This window comes from Cricetulus griseus (assembly GCF_003668045.3).
Source record: "Cricetulus griseus strain 17A/GY chromosome 1 unlocalized genomic scaffold, alternate assembly CriGri-PICRH-1.0 chr1_1, whole genome shotgun sequence".
Classification (NCBI taxonomy): Eukaryota; Metazoa; Chordata; class Mammalia; order Rodentia; family Cricetidae; genus Cricetulus; species Cricetulus griseus.
Window position 1 is genome coordinate 83754723 of NW_023276807.1, and position 21935 is coordinate 83776657.

Below are 21935 nucleotides of genomic sequence, written 5' to 3' on the forward strand. Positions count from 1 at the left end.
ACAGGAGGTGCGAGGGTCCAAAAGACACGCAATGTCCTTTCTCATTGTCACAAACCCGAGCCCTCCATCCACCTAAAGTCTAATGATGGTTTCTGATAGAAGCCTGCGGTGAACGGGGCATTCTAGAAGCATAACTATCTGAAGCTACACAAATGACCACCACAGCAAGCCAAAATAAAACGTAATTTCCAAGAGAGTTGCTCAGTGATCGTCTCATCGGCGCCGAGATAATAACAGATTCACGAGAATGAGACCCAGCTCTCCGGCTAGGGACTGAGCCTTGCTTTATTTCGGTCTAATCACCTAAACTTTAAACAGAAAGAGCGCATTTTTACTAACTGGATCAACATATTGGGGCACAACGGAAGAGGAAAGCACCGGCTGTTGTGTGACCGCCCTAGAAAAGGACAGGCTTTGCAGCACGCCATCCAACATGGCAGAGAACGAGGTTTATCTCTAATTGACAAGAACCAGCACGAGTTGACCAATCAGAAGGAGAATACTTAGTTATCCCTCCCTCTTTTGCATCGGCTGACCAGTAAGAGGCCAGACATGGAAAGCGCCAGTAGCTACAACCAGTGAGTGACGTAGGTAGTTTGCCTTGGGTTCTGCAGCTAGCTAGTTGCAGGACTGGAAGCGGGGGTGGGGGTGGGGGGTGTGAAGGGGGGGCACAGGGACCACACCCTCCCAATTCACCCCCGCCAACCTTCCGATCACCTTTAGGCCCCTTCGGGTGGTCTCTCAGTGGGTACGGTGAAGTCTCAGCCCAGCTAACGTGACTGTACAGACATAAGGTTCCAGTAGTTTCCGTATTAGGCGGCACACCTTCTACGGAACCTGTCCCTGACGCACCTGCTACCAGGCCTTTCTTGTTCGCCCTTTTATGCATGAGCACCTGTGAAGTCTCTGTCACCATACTCCACCTGTTTTGGTTGATCATGCTTCTCCAAACGGAACTGATAAGCCAGTTGGTTCTGAAAAGCCAGGGGGTGGGGTGGGATCCATAGTCGTCCAACTGACAGGACAGTGACCTCCTGTCAGTCACATGCAAGTTGTTCTGTGATGGGATTTGGTGTAAATCAATTCTAGACCAAGACAGATCTACAGACTGTAAGTGGTTGGCTTGAGGAAAATAAACTAGTGAGTAATGGGTAGGCAGGACATTAGTGTGTACACAGAACAGAAAGGTTCAGTTCACTGACAGCATTCTTAATTTGCAGTCATCAGTAACACAAGAATATGGAGCAGAAATGGGCAGATCTGCAAGAAAATAGCATCATCGTAGAACTGCTTTTACACTTTTGTATTAAAATGTAACTATACAGAACAGTGAAATGAATAGTTGTGAATGTATAGCTACATGAATTCTGACAAGTGAATAACCATGATTTCACCACCTTATTAAGACACAACTTTGGCCAGGCATGGTGGTACAAGTCTTTAATCCCAGCACTTGGGAGGCAGGCAGATCTCTGTGGGTTTCAGGGCACCCTGATCTACATAGTGTATTTCAGGTTAGCCATGGCTTCATAGTGAGACCTTGTCTCAAACAACAACAACAACAACAAAAATTCCCTTGTGCCCACACCCAATTGTTCTTTTTTTATCTGGATTTTCTTTTCTTTCCTTCCATCGTTCTTTTCCTTCATCCCTTTCTTCTTTCTTGTTGTGCTGTGCATCAAACTAAGGTCTCCAAGCACACACAAAACAGGCACACAACATGCAAGTGCTCTGTCACTGAGTCACATCTGCAGCCATACTCAGTTTCTTTTTTGTTCAGCATAACTTTTTCTGTAAAGATTCATGCATGCACCGGACAGTGGTGGCGCACTTTAATCCCAGCATTTGGGAGGCAGAGGCAGGAGGATCTCTGAGAGTTTGAGACTGGTGTACAAGAGCTACAGAGAAATCCTGTCTCAGAACCCCCCCCCCCAAAAAAAAGGATTCATGCTTGTGTTGTGTCCTTTTAAATTCCTAGGTAGTATTTTCTGCTGAAACAGTTTTCTAATACTGGAAGAATATCCCTGAAATTTATGCTATCCACTACCATACAAAGGTTTTTCATTCATTCATTCATTCATTCATTCATTTTTTTGAGACAAGGTTTCTCTGTGTAGCCCTGGCTGTCCTGGATCTCCCTCTGTAGTCCAGGCTGGTCTCGAACTCACAGAATACCACCTGCCTCTGCCTCCCCAGACTAGGATTAAAGGTGTGTGCCACCACCACTCAGCCAATGGTTTTACATTTAATCTGCAGCATTAACATTTTGTCACTTAAAAATTTGTATTTGTGTGTGTGTGTGATGTGTGTGTGTGTACCATGGTGGGAATGTGAAGGTCACAGAACAGCTTTCAGGGGGCTGGTTTTCCTTCACCTTGCCAAGGCAAGATCTCTGTTATTTCTGCTTGCTGTGCTGTGCACTCCAGGCTAGTCTTTCTTTCTTTCTTCATTTTTTTTTTTTTTTTTGAGACAGGGTTTCTCTGTGGCTTTGGAGACTTTCCTGGAACTAGCTCTTGTAGACCAAGCTGGTCTCGAACTCACAGAGATCCACCTGCCTCTGCCTCTAGTTTCTTGATTGTTCTCCTGTTTCTGCCTCCCCTCTCTTTACAGGCCTGCTAGTGTTACAGGCCATGACCACATCCAGCTTTTTACATGGGTTCTGAGGTTGAACTCAAGTGGTCAGGCTCGTGTAGCTATTGTGTTTACTTGCCAAGCTGTCTCCCTGGCCCATTTTCTTAAATTTATCAGTTTATTAATTTTTATTGGAAAATTGAGCCCTGCCACCCCTTTTTTTCTATCAAACTGTCTTCCAGAAAGCAGCCATCAGAAAAAGTCAGAATTGTGAGATTTACTGTAGGAAAAGCTTCAGGGAAAGACACAATTGGATGCCTTAGGAGGAAAGAGAGAGAGTATTTGGATGGTTCAAAGCACAATGCAGCTCAGAGACCATCTCAGCCAGCTCAGAGAGTTCCAGCACTAAGACTACTATCTCCACATCTGAGCTTGAGTTTCCAAGGATGTGCCTGTTCTCAGTTGGGATACTGTGGAGGATCCTATGTTATGGCTGTTAGCCAGTGACGTGCTCATAAATATTAACAACCTGCTATATGTGTTTGTTGTCAGTTTAAGTTTTCTGACAAAAGGCTTGTGGTACACATCTTATCAAAAACGCATAATCTTTACTATACAGTCCTCACTCACAGACAGTCATGCTTTGTGAGAATTTTCATTGAGTTTTGCTGATTTTACATTTCTAGCCAATTTCTGGTTGCAGTTAAAAATGAACACACGGGCTGGAGAGATGGCTCACAGGTTAAGAGCACTGGCTGCTCTTTCAGAGGTCCTGAGTTCAATTCCCAGCTTATAAACATCTATAATGAGATCTGGTGTCCTATTATGACAGAATATTGTATGCAAAATAAATCCTTAAAAAAGAAAAAGAATGGGCCAAGCGTTGGTGGCGCACGCTTTTAATCCCAACACTCGGGAGGCAGGCAGATCTCTGTGAGTTCGAAACCAGCCAGGTCTACAAGAGCTAGTTCCAGGACAGCCTCCAAAGCCACAGAGAAACCCTGTCACGAAAAACAAAACCAAACAAAACCCCGAAAAACAACTCAATCCCAGGTGGATAACAAAGCTTAAGACATGACATCTCCCATGAAGATAGATTCTACAGATCCTCTAGGGAAGGATGGGTGTGGTCTTGGCCACCCAGATAGTGCAAAAGTCAAGAAGCTACTGAGCATGTCTGTTCCCAGACTTTTGAGGGGAAAACACATTATACATCTTTGCCTTGGAAGGAACAGCCCTGTGTGTTTAACATTCCTGGTTTCCCTAGTTCTTATTTGTGAGTGCCATGACTTCTGTACTTCCAACTTGGTTAACTCTGCCACTTTCTAATAAGCCCTCTTCATAATCTAAGTTGCAGCTCTTCCACAGCTTTAGGGTTTTCCAAGCTCAAGTGCCTATTTTATATAGTATCTCCTAGCCATTTTAACATGTGCAAACATTTCAGTTTTGCTAGGTTTCTTGTGTATTGCTTATCCAGTTTGTTGGGTCCTTAACCACATTACCTCTCTGCTCCTTTTGGTGATGGGTTCCTTGTACAAGCTTAACACGTGCTCTCCTACTGAGCAACACCACCTGAGATTCTACTGCACAATTTTGCATGCTGTGGTCACTTTCAAACATGTTTCAGAATTGCCTGAGTGGCAAAATGCTAAATCAACATGGAAGGTAATCTTCACACCATTCCTTAAACTTTCCTCAGCCCTAAAAGCTTTATAATAAAGTGAAAGGTAAGGGAAAGCATTTAAATGTAAGCACAAAATCTTTGCTGCTTTAGCTGTTCTAGCCCTGTACATTAGTAATTAAGAGCATCCTTTAAAATCTGACAGGGTAACTTTGGATGAGCCTTCTGATTTGTTCTAATCCCTACAGCAGTTGGATTAGACTGCCAGTGCTAGCTGCTGTGCTATAAACCCCATGCAAGCCTTTCTTAGAAGAGTCCTTTTGAAAAACCGTCAAATCAAGTTACATATTTAGATAAACATGTAAGTAATGGATAACACCCTACTATCTATAATGTGTTAGAAAAGTGTTTTCACTTAAGTTTCTAAAGATGCTATCTGATCTGTTTAACAATCACTTAAAACGAGAGAAAAACTAAATTCTGGATGATCCAAAGATCCTTATCTCAGACTGTAGACTTTATTTTCCTTAACTGACTTCTTGGATTCTGTGACTGTAGAGGGAAAAATGTGGCTTACCTTAAAATCAGGCCTTTACTCAATGGTGTGAAAGTATTCCAGAGTAGTAGCTATTACGTTTTAAAATGAGCACAAAATAAGACAGGTAAGTAGCTAAAATGTAGTCAAGGTGATTTTTATAACAATCTTGGTGAGATATTATGCCTGAAATACAGTGGTGGCAATAAAAACAGTGAAGATCATTTGAATCTGCAAAATGTGCAGATTGCACATACTGGCTTCCTAGGAATCTGAAAATGAAATAAATTTCTAAACATCTCTACTACTGGGCCATCCCTTAGACCAGAATACTTTATAGGAAACCCAATTGGCACTACCCTGGAGAAAGACTAATGGGTAATGACATTGTATCATGTTACTTTAAATCACACATACATTATGCTTTGATGTTTCTATGGAAACGAGTACTTGTGGATTCAATGAGATGTCCCCTATCGTCTCCAGTACACAAACACCAAGCCCCTAGTCACTGCTGCTGTTTGAATAGGCTTATAAAGTGAGGCCTTCTACTATTCCTTGGGGAGAACAGACTTCGAGTTGTTTTGTACTTGCAGTTCAAAGTGTAAGCCCCCAGCTTCCATGCCTCCTGCTTTGCAACCATGGACTTTAAAAAATTAGTCGTCATTTCACGTGTTTTACCTGTATGTATGTGCACCATGTGCATGCACGGTGCCTGTAGAGGTCGGAATGGGAACAGATCTGGAACTGGAATTCTGGATGGTTGTGAACCACCATGTGTTACTGGAAGCTGAACCCAAGTCCTTTGCAAGAACAGCAGGTAATCTTAACTGAGACACTGTCTCTCTAGCCTCAGGATTGTGGATTTTTTTTTTTTTTTAATGTACTAGTATTCTTTCTGTGCAGGTGTTTTGCCTGCATGTATGTCTGTGTAAGCATGATGGATCACCTGGAACTGAAAGTAGTTGTGAGCCACCATGTGGGTGCTGGGAGTTGAACCCAGGTCCTCTAGAAGAACAGCCAGTGCTCTTAACTGCTGAGGCAACACTCCAGGCCCATTTCTCTCTTTCTTCCACCATGGACTCTAACCCTCTGGAACTGTAAGCCCATGATAAGTTTTTTTCCTATAAATTGCCTTGGTCATGGTGTGTTACCAGAGCAATAGAAAAGTAACTAATACTTGAGTTCACAGAAAAACTTGATGACATGTAAGGGTCATCAAGATAGCCTGACAACTTGAGTTTGATCCCTGAAAACTGCAAACCCACATAGTGAAGAAAACAGATTTGATCAAGTCCTCTTATAACCATGCACTGTATCATGTACATTCCTCACAAAAAGACACACAAAATAATCACAAAAAGGAAATCATAAAAACCCTACATCTGAGAACAGTGGCTCATATCAGCATTGGAGAGGCTGAGGTGGGAGGATCAGGAGTTGAGATCAGTGACAAGATGAGTTCAAGATCTGGCTACATAATATACTATCTCAAAAATAAACCAAGAGGGGGCTGGAGAGATGGCTCAGAGGTTAAGAGTACTGGCTGCTCTTCCAGAGTTCCTGAGTTCAATTCCCAGCAACCACGTGATGGCTCATAACCATCTGTTATGAGATCTGATGACCTCTTCTGACATGCAAGCCAACATGCTAACAGAACACTATATACATAAGTCTTAAAAGAATAAACAAATAAAATAAACCAACAGTCTAGACCAGGGTAGGGGAAACAGCTCAAGTTGGTAGAATTCTTGCCTAGTATGCACAAAGTCCCGAGTTTCATCCCCAGCATTGTAAAACAATGGGGACCAGAGTGCACACCTGTTAGTTCTAGCACTTGGAAGGTTGGAGGCACAAGACCAAATGTTTAAGGTCATACTAAATAGTAAGTTCTAGGCCTGCCTAGTATATAACACGACCACAAACAAACAAAACAATAAAGTTAATACAATACATAGGATTGAGCCCGTGACAAGATTAACATGTAAAGGTTAATTTTGAGGGGTATAGTTTGCCTATAGGCTTTCCTCCCCAAAGTATCAAAAACAATGTAATTTGGGAGTGACAAATTAATGTGCAGTTTGGAATCAAATATTTAATATTTTCATTAAATCGTTTCAATACAATTTCAAACAAATGTCAACTGGGAGACAATGTCCAAAAACTGTGAAGAAGCAAGTTCCCAGACATGGAACACCAAGGTGATCATCTCCATTTTCAACACAGTACTTTGTCCATATGGTACCAGTCAGTCAGCCTCATCCAGATTATCGAGTATTTACCTGATAAAAAGAGAAAGGGAAAAAACAAAACAGGTCTTAAAACTCATAATAACATAAACTGTTAGATTGTGTTTAAGGTAATTATCTAAATTTTCCCTCATTTTTATAGAAAATTAGTTATGGAATGCGATCATCTTGGTGGGCAACATGCTCTTAAAAAACTTACAAGTTTGCCCCTTGGACCTCCCAGGGAATTTTCAATCTCTATTTCTTACCACATCATCTATTTTCAGAATGCTCCGGACAGTTTCAGTTGCTAGGGTCAGAGCACTGACTGACACCAACAGAGGCTGGACAACCATTTCCTCCAAAATGTTGGAAATTCCACCCTGTAGAGGAGCAGACAATTTTAGTATTTGACTGCACAAAACAACCCAGGAAGTGCCATTCTTTGGAGTCCTGTACACTCAAGAACTAGGATTTAGGCTTATTTTCCCCCATCATGGACTGTCTCCTCAACAGAACAATTAGCAAGGGGACAGCTGTCACTCTTCTGTGTTTACCTGGCATACTAACAGAGGATGCTTACAACAGAAGAACCAGTTCACTCACGTGTTTACCAACCACCCTATCACTTGCTGTGTCTTTACAATGGAGGAAATTGAAGACCAGACTGACTTCCCACAAGTTAGTAAATGGCAGTTAACATCATCTTTATTCTGAAGGATATATAGCGACCTTTCCAGGATTCAAGTTTTAATCCAAAATTACATACTTGTTTTTTCGAGACAGGGTTTATCTGTATAGCATTGGAGCTGTTCTGGAACTCTGTAGACCAGGCTGGCCTCAAACTCAGAGATGGGCCCACCTCTGCCTCTTGAGTGTAGACACTAAAGCATGTGCAACCTAACACTACTTCTAACTACAAAGCCTTTCAACCAACCAACAATGACTAACTATAGACATTTCCTTTCCCCAATCTTTTCCCCAACAATCCCAAGCATTAGGATTACCTTTCGGACATTAATGCCTGTAGTTTTCTCTCCTTGGGCATGCCGGTTTCTTAGTTCTGTTACTGTAGAAATGGGATTCAGGCCAGCATTTTCAGCTAGTGTAGATGGAATGACTTCCATGGCATCTGCGAAAGCACGAACACAGTAGGATTCCATACCACTCAAAGTTCTTGAGTACTCAGTCAGTCGCAGGGCCAACTCTATTTCTGGAGCACCACCGCCTGCAATAAGAGCTCTGAAATTCAAAAATATTTTTAGCTTAGTTTTAACTTTAAAAGGTCAAAATACAGCAGTTTAGTTGTCTTTTAAAAGTAGGGTCTTGTGTGTTCAAGGCTAGCCTGGCACTCACACAAAGTGGAGGGCCCAGAATTTTTGACTCCCCTCTTTCACCTAAGTGCTAGGATTATAGGTGTGCCCCATCACAACCCATTTAACCAGTGGTGGGTGGGGACTGAACCCAGGCCTTAGAGAATACTAGGAAGTACTGTTACAACAGAACCACTACATCCCAGCCCCTCAAACTAGTCTTCAGAACACCAGGGCCAACAAAATGGTTCAGCAGGTAAAATGCCTGACAACCAACCCAAGCTAGGTTGGGACCTCCATGGTGGAAGGAAAGAAGAGACTTCCCCAACTTGTTCCCTGATCTCTATATACATGCCATATTGTGTGCATGTTCACACACAAATACACCCCCAAAAATTAAAAAACGATGTATTACTTTAGTGGTGCTTATATTACCTCTTCTTTACTAAGCAGCGAATAACACAAAGAGCATCATGAATGGAACGCTCAGCTTCTTCAATCACCAGTTTGTTAGAACCACGAACCACAATTGTAACTGTTTTGCCTGGGCTCGTACAACCTGTAATCTTTAGTGAACAAATTACAAATTAGGTAATGGGGGGGGAGGAAACAATAAAGCAAAGCTTAACTGTAATGCTGTTACCTTGAATAGTTTTCCAGAACCATTTAAATTGACTTCCTCTGCTAACTCAGCAGAACCCAGCATGTCAGTAGTGAACTGGTCAATATGAGCAACTGGTTTGGTTCCAATTGTCTGGGGGAAAGAGAAGTCTACAAGTCAATATTCCTGGAGACAGAACTCAAATGGGAGAACCAGAACTTCTCAGGTATAGTATTCAAAGCACTGGACTCAATACCCAGCATGCAAAACAACAACAAAAAAACCACTGCTGGTACTGGAATCAAGGCTCAGTAACGATAGACTGCTCTTACAGAGTACCTCATGGCAGTTCATAGACCCATGTTAACTTCAGTTCCAGGAGCCTCTGAGGGGACCATGTGACCATGTGGTACAGACAGAATCACAGTACTCATATATATAAACAAAACCCTTAAAAACCAAAAACACTGCCAAGTGGTGGTGGCACTACATTTAATTCCAGCACTGGGGAAGTGAGGCAGGCAGATCTCAGAGTTTCAGGCCAGCATGTCTAAAGTGATCTCCAGAACAGCCAGGGTTATGCTGAGAACCCTGTTTCAAACAACCAAAACCAACCAACCAAACCCCCACAAAACTACTAACCATAATATAAAATCACACCCACAATGCATGCTAATGAACATTTTACATACATTACTATTTTACCTTACAAATGAACTCAATGTCTTCTCTTTCAATATCTTTAACCACCATGATCCTCATCTTATTCAGAAAATGTAATGCAAGATCACTAAGCGCATCTCTGAAATACAAAGCGTTTGTTATGTCAGATTAAAAATTTATTTTGTTCAGTAGTTAAGATTTTAATTTTACTGCTAGTCAAATGGTCAATTATGAAGGAAAACACCCAATTTATGCCATGCTCAGGATCAAATCCAGAGCTTTGTGCACATAGGCAAACGTAATCGATTCCACTACATCTCTAGCCTCAACCAGTTACTTCAGAACAAATAGCTTTTTGAAAACTATGTCATGCTCTTTTTACTTCTGGTCAGTGTTTAAAATTCATGCGTATGAGTGCTTTCACAATGAGTGTCATCCCATGGAACTGGAGTTCTACATTTGTGAGGCCACATGGATGCTAGGAACCAAACTCAAAACTAAGTCACTCTACAATCTCTATTTTTTTTTTTTTAAGGCCTTATTCTATCCCAGACTGACCCGATTTAGCAATCCTTCGGATTTAGCCTTCTGAATACTGGGATTATAGGCATGATCAGCCTATAATCCTATCACTCAGCCTTCATGTTCTTAAAATCTAGAAATGGAATCTATTATGTTTATGTTAAAAGAGAAATAGTACTGTTTTTACTAATGAAAATACGATACATCAAAATGTTCACTCTAGATTTCCCATGTGTTAGATACTAAGCAAATGTTTATTTAAAAGAAATTGCTGGGGGTGGGAGTAGGGCATTGATGGCTCGCTCAATGGTTAACAGTGCTTGCTGCTCTTGTGGAGGACGTGGGTTCAGTACCTAGACTCGAATATGGCACCTCACAGCTGCCTTATAAACTCCAGTTCTATGACATTCAACGCTTTCTTCTGACCTCAAAGGGCTCCTGTACGTATGTAGCATATACACTCAGGCACACACATACACATGAAATAAATATGGCTTTAAAAATTACTAGCAGGAATCACAAATCAAGTATAAATTCAGGAATAAGAAAATAGTCCCTGACCTTAAGATAGACTTCTGTATGAGAAGGACATTACATCCTGTTTTCTTAATCTGCTTCACCAAATTTAAAATATAGGCTCTCTCTTCTCGAAGCACTCGATCCATCTGGGCATAGTCAGATACTACTATTTGATTATCCATCTGATTGGAACAAGAATACAGTAATTATTACAGCAAGAGATTTTAATGGAAAGTAAAAGACCAATACCAAATAGTTAAATAGGCACATACAGAAAAAGTTCTAAAATGACATGTATAAACAAAGCTGGTTCTACTTATTTTAGTTTCTTTTTTTTTTTTTGAGGCAGGTTTACTCAGTGTAGTCCAAGCTGTCCAGGAAATTAAAGAGATCTATCTACCTGCCTCCCAAGTGCTAGGACTAAAGACACACACCACCACCAGCAGCAGCAGCAGCAGCAGCCTAAAGCTGGTTCTTCTTAAAATTGTAAGCATACCCATTACTGGTTTTTGTATGTTTGAAAGACAAGTCCTCCCTATGTAGCTCAGGCTGGCCTTCAATTAACCATCCAACCACTTGAGGGCTGGGATTATAGGTATGCATGACCACAGCAGGCTCTACTGCTGTCTGAAACTTTTTGCTAGTACATTTTTGATAAGTGACAAATGCAAAGTGGTTACTATTCCCCCAATATGAAGTTTTCCCACACATCACATGTATTATAAAAATAATTTTAATTGTATCATTTTTACTCTGGCTTGTCAGTATCATATATATTACAGAAATAATTTCACTACACCCTTTAACTCTATGATTTGGGACAGAACTAGGCATGGTGGTGTATACCTTTAATACCAGCAGGCAGCTGAGACAGAGGCAGGTGAATCTCTGTAGGTTTGAAGCCAGCATAGTCTATATAATGAGTTCCAGAAAGACAACAAATGAGAAGAGAGGAAGGGAAAAAGGGAGAGAGAATTTTAAACAAACACAGCCCGTCTCAAACGAACTGAACAAAAAAACAAGACGACAAATCTTATTGATGCTGGGCTGGAGAGATGGCTCAGAGGTTAAGAGCACTGACTGCTCCTCCAGCGGTCCTGAGTTCAATTCCCAGCAACCACATGATGGCTCACAACCATCCGTTATGAGATCTGGTGCCCTCTTCTGGTGTGCAGATATACACGGAAGCAGAATGTTGTATACATAATAAAAAAATAAAAATCTTAAAAAAAAATCTTATTGATGCCAAGAAATTAACCATTGTCCAGGTGGTAGTGGCGCACACCTTTAATTCTAGCACTAAGGAGGTGGAGGCAGGCAGATATCTTGAGATTGAGCCTGGTCTACAGAGCTAGTTCAGGACAGCCAAGGCTTTGACACAGAGAAACCCTGTCTTGAAAAAAACAAAACAAAAAAAGAAAATAATTTCTGTATGGCCTCAAATCTTTTTGAGAAACAAAATACTGAACAACATATATTTTAGCAAAACAAAACTAAGGTGGCAAACACTCCATTTAGAGAATTATGCTAATACAGGAATATTTTAAGTAAGAAGTAATTCTATAGTTTGGCTATCAAGTTAGTCTAAGGCATTATTCACCCAAACACAAGGAATGAATACAACATACACCAAGCTTTTTATTTCATGCAAACTCCTACAGTCATTGTCTTCACCCCTGATGTTATTTGTAGCTGCAACAATTTTTATTTTGATTTCAATTTTATTCTTTTCATTAATCAAATTACAATTTAAAGACATTAGTACCAGCATTTTCAGTTTTTATCTTAATACATCTTATTAGAAAAATTAATAAATAGGAACCAACTTGGATTTTACTTACATCTGTTTTAGGAGCAGATAAGCAAAACTGAATAAGCCCAATCTTGGCCTTCTCAACTCTTGAGATGCCAGAATTTGCCACCTTCTGGGTGAGAACAAGCCCTTCCACCAGCTCACAGTCATCTATGGTCCCACTAAGAAAAATAATCAGAACCGTGAAGAGTGCTTTGGTCTCTCAGTCATTCTCAACCCATTCCCAGACCCCAGATCTCTTGGATACACTTCCCCACCACCACAAGGAAGCACAAGCAAACCCTTGAGATTGCCATACCAAAAAAGTTCAAGCCACCTAATGTTTTCTTATTTTCACTTTCAGGTCAGTTATTTTTCATTTATGTTATACCCACTGGCCCAGGAAGGTGATCAGCCTAAGGATGTATTTGTTGTGCTTTGTTTTTAAGGGTTTTTCTGAGACAGAATCTCAGTCTAGCTCAGACTGATATGACACTCACTATATAGTACAGGTTAGCCTTGAACTCACAGCCACCTCCCTTCTCAGTCTCCCAAGTGCTGGGATTCTATGAATAAACCACCACATTCAGCTCTTCCTTGAAAGTCATCTGTTTTAGGTAATACTGAAATTGAAATAGAGGTGCTTACCCAAGCTTCTTCACGATTTTAATATCTCTAAGATCTACACTGGTAGCCGTGGCTGGGTCAATCACTTTCATTACTGCATTGACACTCATTGGAGAGAGTAAACTTGAGTATTGAGAGACAACCTAGATTTAAAACAAAAAGTTACTTCCACAGAAACAGCAATTAAAAAAAACAAAAACAAAAACAAAAAGGGATATGGTAGATATAGGATACCCAGAGGAGACACTATGGTTAAAGATGTTTTTCCCTAGGGCTGGAGAGATGGCTGCTCTTCCAAAGGACCCAGGTTCAATTCCCAGCACCCACATGGCAGCTCACAATTGTCTTTAACGCCTGTTCCAGGGAATCCAATGCCATTACTCGGACATACATGCAGGCAAAACACCAATGTACTTAAAATACAAGCATAAACTTTTTTTTAAAAAAGATGCTTTCCCACCCAGTTTGCCAGACTTTAACACATTTCTCTTTTATTCTAAGAACATCTGGCACCCTCTAGATTGCCAATAGTTTTAATCAAGCTATCTCATCAAGTTATTTATATACCTAATACCAAGGGGCTGACAAAACAGCAAATGGTTAGTATTCATCAAATTTTTTCATGTCCTTGGTGGACTAAAACAGAAAGATTAGGTCATTTGCCTCTAGTAACACACTATCGTTTCTATATAATCTAGGTTATTTTATTATTATTATTTTTGGAGACAGAGTCTTATCATGTAGCCCTTGTTGGCCAGGAACTTGCCATGTACACTAGGCTGGCCTCAGAGATCTGCTTGCCTCTGCTGTGATCACAGATGTATAGTGCAGCCAGGTGGTGGTAGTGCACACCATTAATCCCAGCACTCAGGAGGCAATGACAGGAGTACCTCAGGGAGGTCTAGGCCAGCCTGGTCTTCAAAGCAAGTTCCAGGACAATCAGGACTGTTGAACAGAGAAATCCTGTCTGGAAACAAAAACTCTTTAACAACAAAATGACACCAAAGCTGTGTACTGCTACTGTGCCCTACCCTCAACCATCTAGATTTGTAGTTAAAGGAAATGAATGCAAAGAAAAGGAACTGTACTTAGTGAAATCATGATAGATGGTATAACAAAACTGTTATTTTTGTTTACAAACTTAAAAAATATATGGGTATGGATATTTTCCTCTTCAGTTCCAACTTTTAAATTTTTATCATTTCACCTGAAATTTCCAGAAAAATTTGTTCCACCACTACTTTAAATTTTGTAGGTAAGAAAAGTAGCACATATATAATAAAGAGCTGGTTACTGGATGGACAATCCATGCTGAGTTCAAATACCAGTGCTATCTCTTACAAGTGCACTGAGTTAAGTTATTTAACTTTCTATATTTATTTTTCCATCTGTAAAATGGGAATGACAACGTAAAATCCTGGAAGACAGTAAATGTGAAACTTAGGATAACTCTTGTACAATATTAAATAAATACTAACCATGTTGACTGAAATTCTATGGCAGCCTTTAAATTTGGAGATGAGAAAGTTCTCAATAGCCATTTTAAAGCCTAGAACTTAGCTTTACCAAAAAGTGTTAAAATACAATAAATGAAAAGCTAGAAAGGATATGGCATCTATGATGAACTTTTTTTTTTTTTGAGGGGTGGTGGTGGTGGTTTCTGTGTAGCCCTGGCTGGTCTAGAACAGAGATCACATCTGACTCCTGAATGTTGGGATTAAAGGTTATGTACCACCACCGCCCCTTATCTCATAGTTATAGAAATTATTACTATGACTTAGTTGTTCTTGAGGCAATGTTAGAAACAGTATAACAATCATGACCACAACACCAGAACACATCTTCTTTTAACTGTGTTTGTCCCTTAGTGACAGTCTTACCTTTGAATTCAATGAAGTGGTTGCACTATTTAACAAAGTTTCTCTGTCGCTCAGTTGCACAGGTCGAGACATGTCAGTAAGGATTTCAAGACCCCTTTCCAAAGCTTTTTGAAATGACTCAGAAATGATAGTTGGATGTATACCTGCCATTTAAAAACCAAGTTAGTTAAACTACTATTTGTCATATTTTAAAATGTTTTACTCATTAAAATGTCAGTCATCTAAAATTTTCCCTCCCTCCTTTTTCTGTTGTGGTCCTGAGGTTGACCTCAGGGCCTCCAGAATGCCAGACAAATAATAAAAACTCACTAAACTCCAAAAACTCTTCATATAAATGATTTTTATAATTCAGTTGTAAACAAAATGGCTAAGTAACTGCTGGTTATGGTTAACAGTTAACCTCTACTCAATTTGAAACAAATCAAGGAAATTTTCATGTAATATTAGAGCAGTAACCAATTTTATGTTTTCTAAAACATCATACACATTTTTTTTTTAAAAATGCAGAGTGACTGGAGAGTTGTTACTATGATTAAACTTATCAAAGCAAGAGCTCTTACTTTCTCGTCTAAGACATCTCTCTTCTCTAAGTCTCAGATAAGTAATACTACTATCATTTATTTTTGGAAAACAGAATTCTATTTATTTCTACAAAGAGAAACCTTTCAAAAATCAGAAGCAAAATAGAAATTATTGGTAAAAAAGTAGTTACTTCATATTAAATCCCACATTTTTTAGTAACAACTTGGCTTTTTATAAGCTTTGCCTTAAAAAAGAAACAAAACAAAAACACCAAAAAAAAAAAAAAAAAAAAAAAAAAAAAAAAAACCACCTGTCATTCTTCAGTAAAAAAGCTTATCTACATACCTTTCTGTAGAAGCTTGGTACAGGAGTCTAAGAGAGAGCCAGCAATGATGACAACTGATGTGGTGCCATCCCCTGCTTCTATATCCTGAGCTTTAGACAGCTCCACCAGCTATGTGAACAAAACATGCCAAAACACTGAGAAATGAGAACCCAGCAACATGTAACACACTATCATATCAATGTCACCAACACAGAATTAGAAGATGTAATACATTCCTGACATCTGATTTTTAGTTTATTTAGGGTTTCACTTGAAGATAAACACTGTTATTTGTAGTATACAAAATTATTCTTATAATGGTTTCTAGTTTAGAGTGTGGATTGTAAAGAGAAGTTCTCAGAAAATTATCTTTAAAGTCCTATCCAAAAGCATCAAAATATTCAGGGCTGAGGATATGGCTCAGCTGGGAGAGCCTAGCATGCCTAGAACCCATGAAGCCCTGGGTTTGAGCCCTAAACAGCATAAAGGAGGTATGGTGGTGGAGTTAATTCCAGGACCTACAAGGTAGCCAGTTCTAAGGTAGCCCAGGCCAAAACGATACCCTGCCTCAAGAAACAAAACAAAAACAACAACCCCCCCCCAAAAGCATTAAGGTTTTAAAATATTTTAGATAAAGAAGCCACTCCATGCGAAATTCTGAAGTGATCACATATAAGTACCTTCTTACTCATTTACAAAGTCACCTTTAAGTAAGGAAAAGGGACCTTTTGCTGAAGCAGGGCTCCATGTTATCTTTAAGAGGTCTAATCATCCTCCTTCCTCACAATCAATCCTTAAGATTATAGAAATTCTTTGTTGCACTCAACAGTATGTTTTAACAGATAGCAATTCCTAAAGCATGTTTGCTAATACAACTTCTTACTTGCCGTAAGACTAATTGACTCGAATTATTTTTAATAAGCACTAGAAAACTAACATGATTTGATATGTGATTAAAATGATCTGTTTTCTAAGAACTGTGGGTGTAGCTCAATAGTATAGTGCTTGCTGAGCACAAATGCCATGGGTTCATTCCACAGCACAGAACAAGCAAATAAAATTAGTTCTCTTATGGAATACCTCACACTCAAAAAAGTGTATTTTAAAAATGTACATTTTAGCATAAAGGTAAAAAAATTCCCCACATACAAATACACTTCAAAAACAAACTACTTAACTAGACAAACATGTCCATGACTATAATCACAGTACTCAGGAGGATGAAGCTAGACTGCTATCAAATTCAAGACTAGCCAGGTCACTAGGACTACAGAACAAAAACCTGTCTCAAAAAGCAAACCACTTATTTACACTTACCATTCTGGCTGCTGGGTGCAATACTTGCATTTGTTTCAGAATGGTGGCACCATCATTTGTAATGGTCACATCACCTTTTCCATCTTGAATCTAGAAAATTTGTTTTCAAAATTTTAATATAGTACTCTACAAAGTCTACTCCATTTACTATTAACATACAGTTCATGCATGCATATTGCTTAATTTTAAATTCTTTCCCTTCATTAGTGTAACAATAAGAACATTCAGTTTCAACTTTACAAAATAACTGACTCTGTCAGGTTACTTTATTATATTTAATTGTATGTGTGGTTGTACATGTAAACATTTGAACACATCAAGAGACCAGAGGTGCCAGATCTAGCTCTTAAATCTGAGGAGACATCAATCCAATATCATCAGACTGTATCTGTTTTATGCTGCCAGTCAATTAAGAAAACACGACAGCTTGAAAAGTGAAATGGGGAATGTGATCATACTTGTAATCCTAGCACTCAGGCTGAGACAGAAGGATTATGTTCAGGTATCAGGCTGTGGTCCTGGCACTTGAACCCGAGGCAGAAGGATCAAGGAACAATCTCAACTAGTTGAGACTGACTCAAATGACACAAACAACTCAAAAGGCATTAATCTATATAGTTAAAATACTATCAAGGTCATCACTCTTTTTAATAAATTCTAACACCTTTGGAGGGATTTGAAGAGGGAGAGGGGACAGCACATGTAAGGGCTCCAACTTAGGGCCTTGTTCCATATAGGCAAACACATTACCATAGAACCATTTGCCAGCCCCAAACAGCACAAAACAAACATCAGACCTCAGGATGTAAACAGGAATTCTCAATAAATAAATATATATTTTACCATTTTGTCCATTCCTTTAGGTCCAAGGCTTGTCCTAATGGCATCAGCAACCGCTGTTAAAATACAAACAAAAACCAGGACTTTTAAAAAGAGCAAAGTGTTTTGTTTCAAAGTTGTCCTTATTAGAAAATGGTATAAACTAGAATACTTCAGATGTGCTATCCATGCAGAAAACATTCTGAGGATTCCTGTGAGAACCAACATGGTACAATCTAGAGTTTTATTTTCTTTATTCCTTAAAACAGGACAAGCTGCAACGGAACAGTTAAAGATCCTAACAGGTCACAACTCACTCATCTGCTTTTTCTCTCCCACAAGAACATAATCTGCTGAGAACACAAGCACTATAATAAAATTTCTGTATTCCATAACTAGCATGCTTTTGTCCGTATCAAGTAAAGGGTAAAGAATTTGCCAAGCAGTGTCGGGCGAAGGTCTTTAATTCCAGCACTCAAAAGGAAGAGGAAGGAGGATCTCTGTGAGTTTGAAGCCAGCCTGGTCTACAAAGTGAGTTCCAGGACAGCTAGGACCATTTCACAGAGATACCCTGTCTTGAAAAACAAAACCAACCAACCAACCAACAAAAAAACCCCAAATGACTAAAGAATTTGGGGCTGGAGAGATGGCTCAGTGGTTAAGAACACTGACTCTTCTTCCAGAGGTCCTGAGTTCAATTCCCAGCAACCACATGGTGGCTCACAACCACCTTGAACAAGATCTGGTGCCCTCTGCTGGCATGTAGGCACAAGACTGTACACATAAAAAAAAAAAAGTAAAGAATATAACAGAAAATACCTTGTATAACGTTAATATATCTTACACATATCATGACTTTGGTCTATCTAGCAGTCATCAGTTTCAGGCGATTTTAGTGGACGTGCTTCAATACCCAAAGAAATACGGTATTTTAGACTCTAATCCCAGCACTTGGGAGGTGGAGGCAGAGGCAGGTGGATCTCTGTGAATTAATTATCTTACGTATTTCATGATTTTGGCCTAGCAGCCAATATGAGTTTCAGGTGATTTTAGTGGACATGCTTCAAGATACTCAGTACCCAAAGAAACCAGTATTTTAGACTTTAATCCCAGCACTCAGGAGACAGAGGCAGGCAGATCTCTGTGAGTTCGAGACTAGCCTGGTCTATAAGAGCGAGTTCCAGGACAGCCTCCAAAGCCACAGAGAAACCCTGTCTAGAGAAAAAAAAAAAAAAAAGATTCACACTTTCTGTCTGTGTAATTTTCCTCATCATTAACAAGTACTGTCTTTACTTGGGAAAAAGGGATGGCTAACCAGGTAACACCAAAATACACTAGTGCCTAGAACTAAACTCAAGCTGGATTTGGCAGAAGCCTTTCTCACTTCCTAGGATTTTGTTTTGGAAAAACTAGTTTGCCCTTTGCTCTTTTAGTAACTACCAGTTAGGTTCACAGGCAATTTGGGTGACCCCTCCTTCCTATGTGCATGGCTCCTTTTATCCTGTTTCAATTTCTTGTACACCATCCCTTTGAAAGGTGACTGTGATGGATAGTCAACTTGACACAAGCTAAACTCATCCCAGAGGGAACCTCAATTTAAAAAAATGCCAATTAAGACTGGGTTGCAGGCAAGCCTGTAAGAAATGTGCTTTTTTTAAACACTTCAAATGAAGATTTTATTTTTTTATTAATTTATTTTTTACATTCCAATCTCAGTTCTCCATCCCTCCTCTCCTCCTGCTCCCCCCCTCCTCAGAGAGGGTAAGGCCTCCCCTAGAAGTCTACTAAGTCTGTCCCATCAAGTTGAGGCAGGACCGAGGCACCTGTCCACCCCCACATTCCCCGTGTATAAGCTGGGCAAGGTATCTCTCCATATGGAATGGGCTCCACTAAGTCAGTTTGTGCATTAGAATTGGATCATGGACCCACTGCCAGTGGCCTCATATATTGTCCCAGTCACACCATCGTCACCTAAATTAAGGGAGTCTAGTTAGGTCTCATGCAGGTTCCCCATTTGTCAGATCAGAGTCAGTGATCTCTCACTAGCTCAGGCCAGCTGATTCTGTGGGTTTCCCCATCATGGTCTTGACTCCTTTGTTCATATTGTCTCTCCTCCCTCACTTCAATTGTACTTCAGGAGCCTGACCCACTGGTTAGCTGTGGATTTCTGCATCTGCTTCAATCTTTTTCTCGAAGAGGGTTCTAGTTTCTCTGGGGTTGTGGATTGTAGGATGAGTATAAGAAATGTTCTTAATTAGTGATTGGTGGGAGAGAGCCTAGTCCACTGTGGATGGTGCCATCCCTGGGCAGGTTGAGCAAGCCATGAGGAGAAAGTCAGTAAACAGCACTCCTCCGTGGCCTCCTGCCTCCAGATTCCTGCCACTTGAATTGCAGTTCTGATTTCCTCCAATGATAGGTGGAAGTGAAAGCCAAATAAACCCTTTCTTCCTCAAGTTGGTAATAGTCATAATTTTATTTTTCAACATCTCAATGTTTCTACCACCACTTATATAATTAATGAACTCAATTTCCAGGCATTAGTTATTTTCTCCAAACTTCCAATTGTCTATCTGGTCAACTTGGCTTCTCCAACTCCTTAAGCCCCAGATGGAAATGACTTCCTTTTATCACCCTGCGCACTAATCTTACAGTAGGCTGGTGACTACAAATCTCGCAAGGTATACTTCAAACATTTTCAGTTTTAATCCTCCCAGCTACCCTACAAATTAACTGTTACCCCACCCCACAAAAGGTTGTATTGAAAATAAAGACAAATGTTTTCCTGGGTCCCAGGTCCTTCAAGATATGGACAATCTACCTTTCAAATTTCACTCACATCCTCTTTTTCTCCACCACAAATAAAGAACTATATTCCAGACACAGTCAGGCAAGGATCGCTAAGGCTTTGTTTGTAATTCTCCTCCCTTTTAAATTTCAGTTCGGATTCTCTAAATCCTCAAAGTTACATTATCTTCCCCGAATTTACAGTGAGGGAACTTTGGTTCAGAAATATAAGATAACCCATGCAGAGAATAAAACTCAGGTCTGTCTATATGCTACCTTATATATCTCTACCTGCCAGTTCAATGGAACCCACCCAATTCATACGGATTATCCAATCAACACTACCGAACTAAAGAAAGTTCATCATTCAAATTCCATCTTCCTAGAGAAAAATTACAGGCCGTTTTTAACCACTAGGTCTAATAAACAGCCAAACTTTCGTTCTGCAGCGTCAGGTCTCAAGGATCACTGCTTTCAGCCTTCGATATTTTTATTCTGCTGCTGTCCGTACCAAAGTGACGAACACCGTACAAGGCTGCAGGGGAACACTATGGATCAACAAGACCCACAATGGGGCGTGTCCAAAGGCCTCCACGCTCGCGTTCAGGAGTGCTTTGAAGAGGCGACCCACTGGACCGAGCAACCTTGAAAGACCTTAACGCACCCAGGGCCAAAGTCACAGTGAGCCTGGGCCCGGACCCCGCTGGGCGGCGAGCGAGGGGGCGATACCTTTGGCCGCGGAAATGTTGCTGAAGCGGATCTGGGCCGGCTTGTCGCGGTCCTGGTAGGCGCCTTTCCCGCGGCTGCCCGGCCCCGCGGCGGGCGCCCCGCTTCTGGGAGCTACGTTCTCCGGCATGGCAACTTTGACGACGTCTGCGCGGGTTCAGGAGGACCGATGGACACGGATTCCGGCCTGCTGCGGAGTAACGGTCTAAGGCCGCCGCCTCCTCCTCCTCCTCCTCCACGAACCTTCCAGAAAGCGACGCCGGCAGAGGAGGCGGAAGCTGAGAAAGGGGCCTGCCGCAGGCCCGGCGCAGGCGTGACGTAGGAGGCTGCCCGCGGCGCGCCGGGTGCGGGGCTTAATCGCGGAGGTCAGGCCTGCGGTTAGGTCACCTGGCCCTGTGCTTGGGCGCTGCGATGGAGAGAGAGGTTTTTTTGTTTGTTTGTTTTTAGGCGTGGTTGGGGACTTGCTGTCTCCTCATTCCACCCTCCGGCGACGTGAGGACCTTTAGCTCGTGCTGATCGAGTTGACGCAACCGTGACAGCCCTGGCTTTGTTCCGGAGTGGGTGTGGCTC

The 21935-nt window shown here is 40.8% G+C and overlaps 1 protein-coding gene across 1 annotated transcript; it reads right to left on the minus strand.

The window, feature by feature from the left end:
* Window positions 1–6802: 6802 nt before the first annotated feature.
* Cct4 (chaperonin containing TCP1 subunit 4) lies at window positions 6803–21643 on the minus strand. The gene is made up of 14 exons (XM_027388026.2): window positions 21369–21643; window positions 17880–17932; window positions 17037–17126; window positions 15740–15848; window positions 14873–15015; window positions 13014–13135; window positions 12415–12547; window positions 10616–10755; window positions 9575–9671; window positions 8912–9022; window positions 8704–8834; window positions 7963–8197; window positions 7225–7338; window positions 6803–7009 (listed from the first exon to the last, which is right to left on the minus strand). Exons 1-14 carry the CDS (start codon window positions 21493–21495, stop codon window positions 6995–6997), a joined length of 1620 nt encoding a protein of 539 aa, XP_027243827.1. The 5' UTR covers window positions 21496–21643; the 3' UTR covers window positions 6803–6994.
* Window positions 21644–21935: the final 292 nt, after the last annotated feature.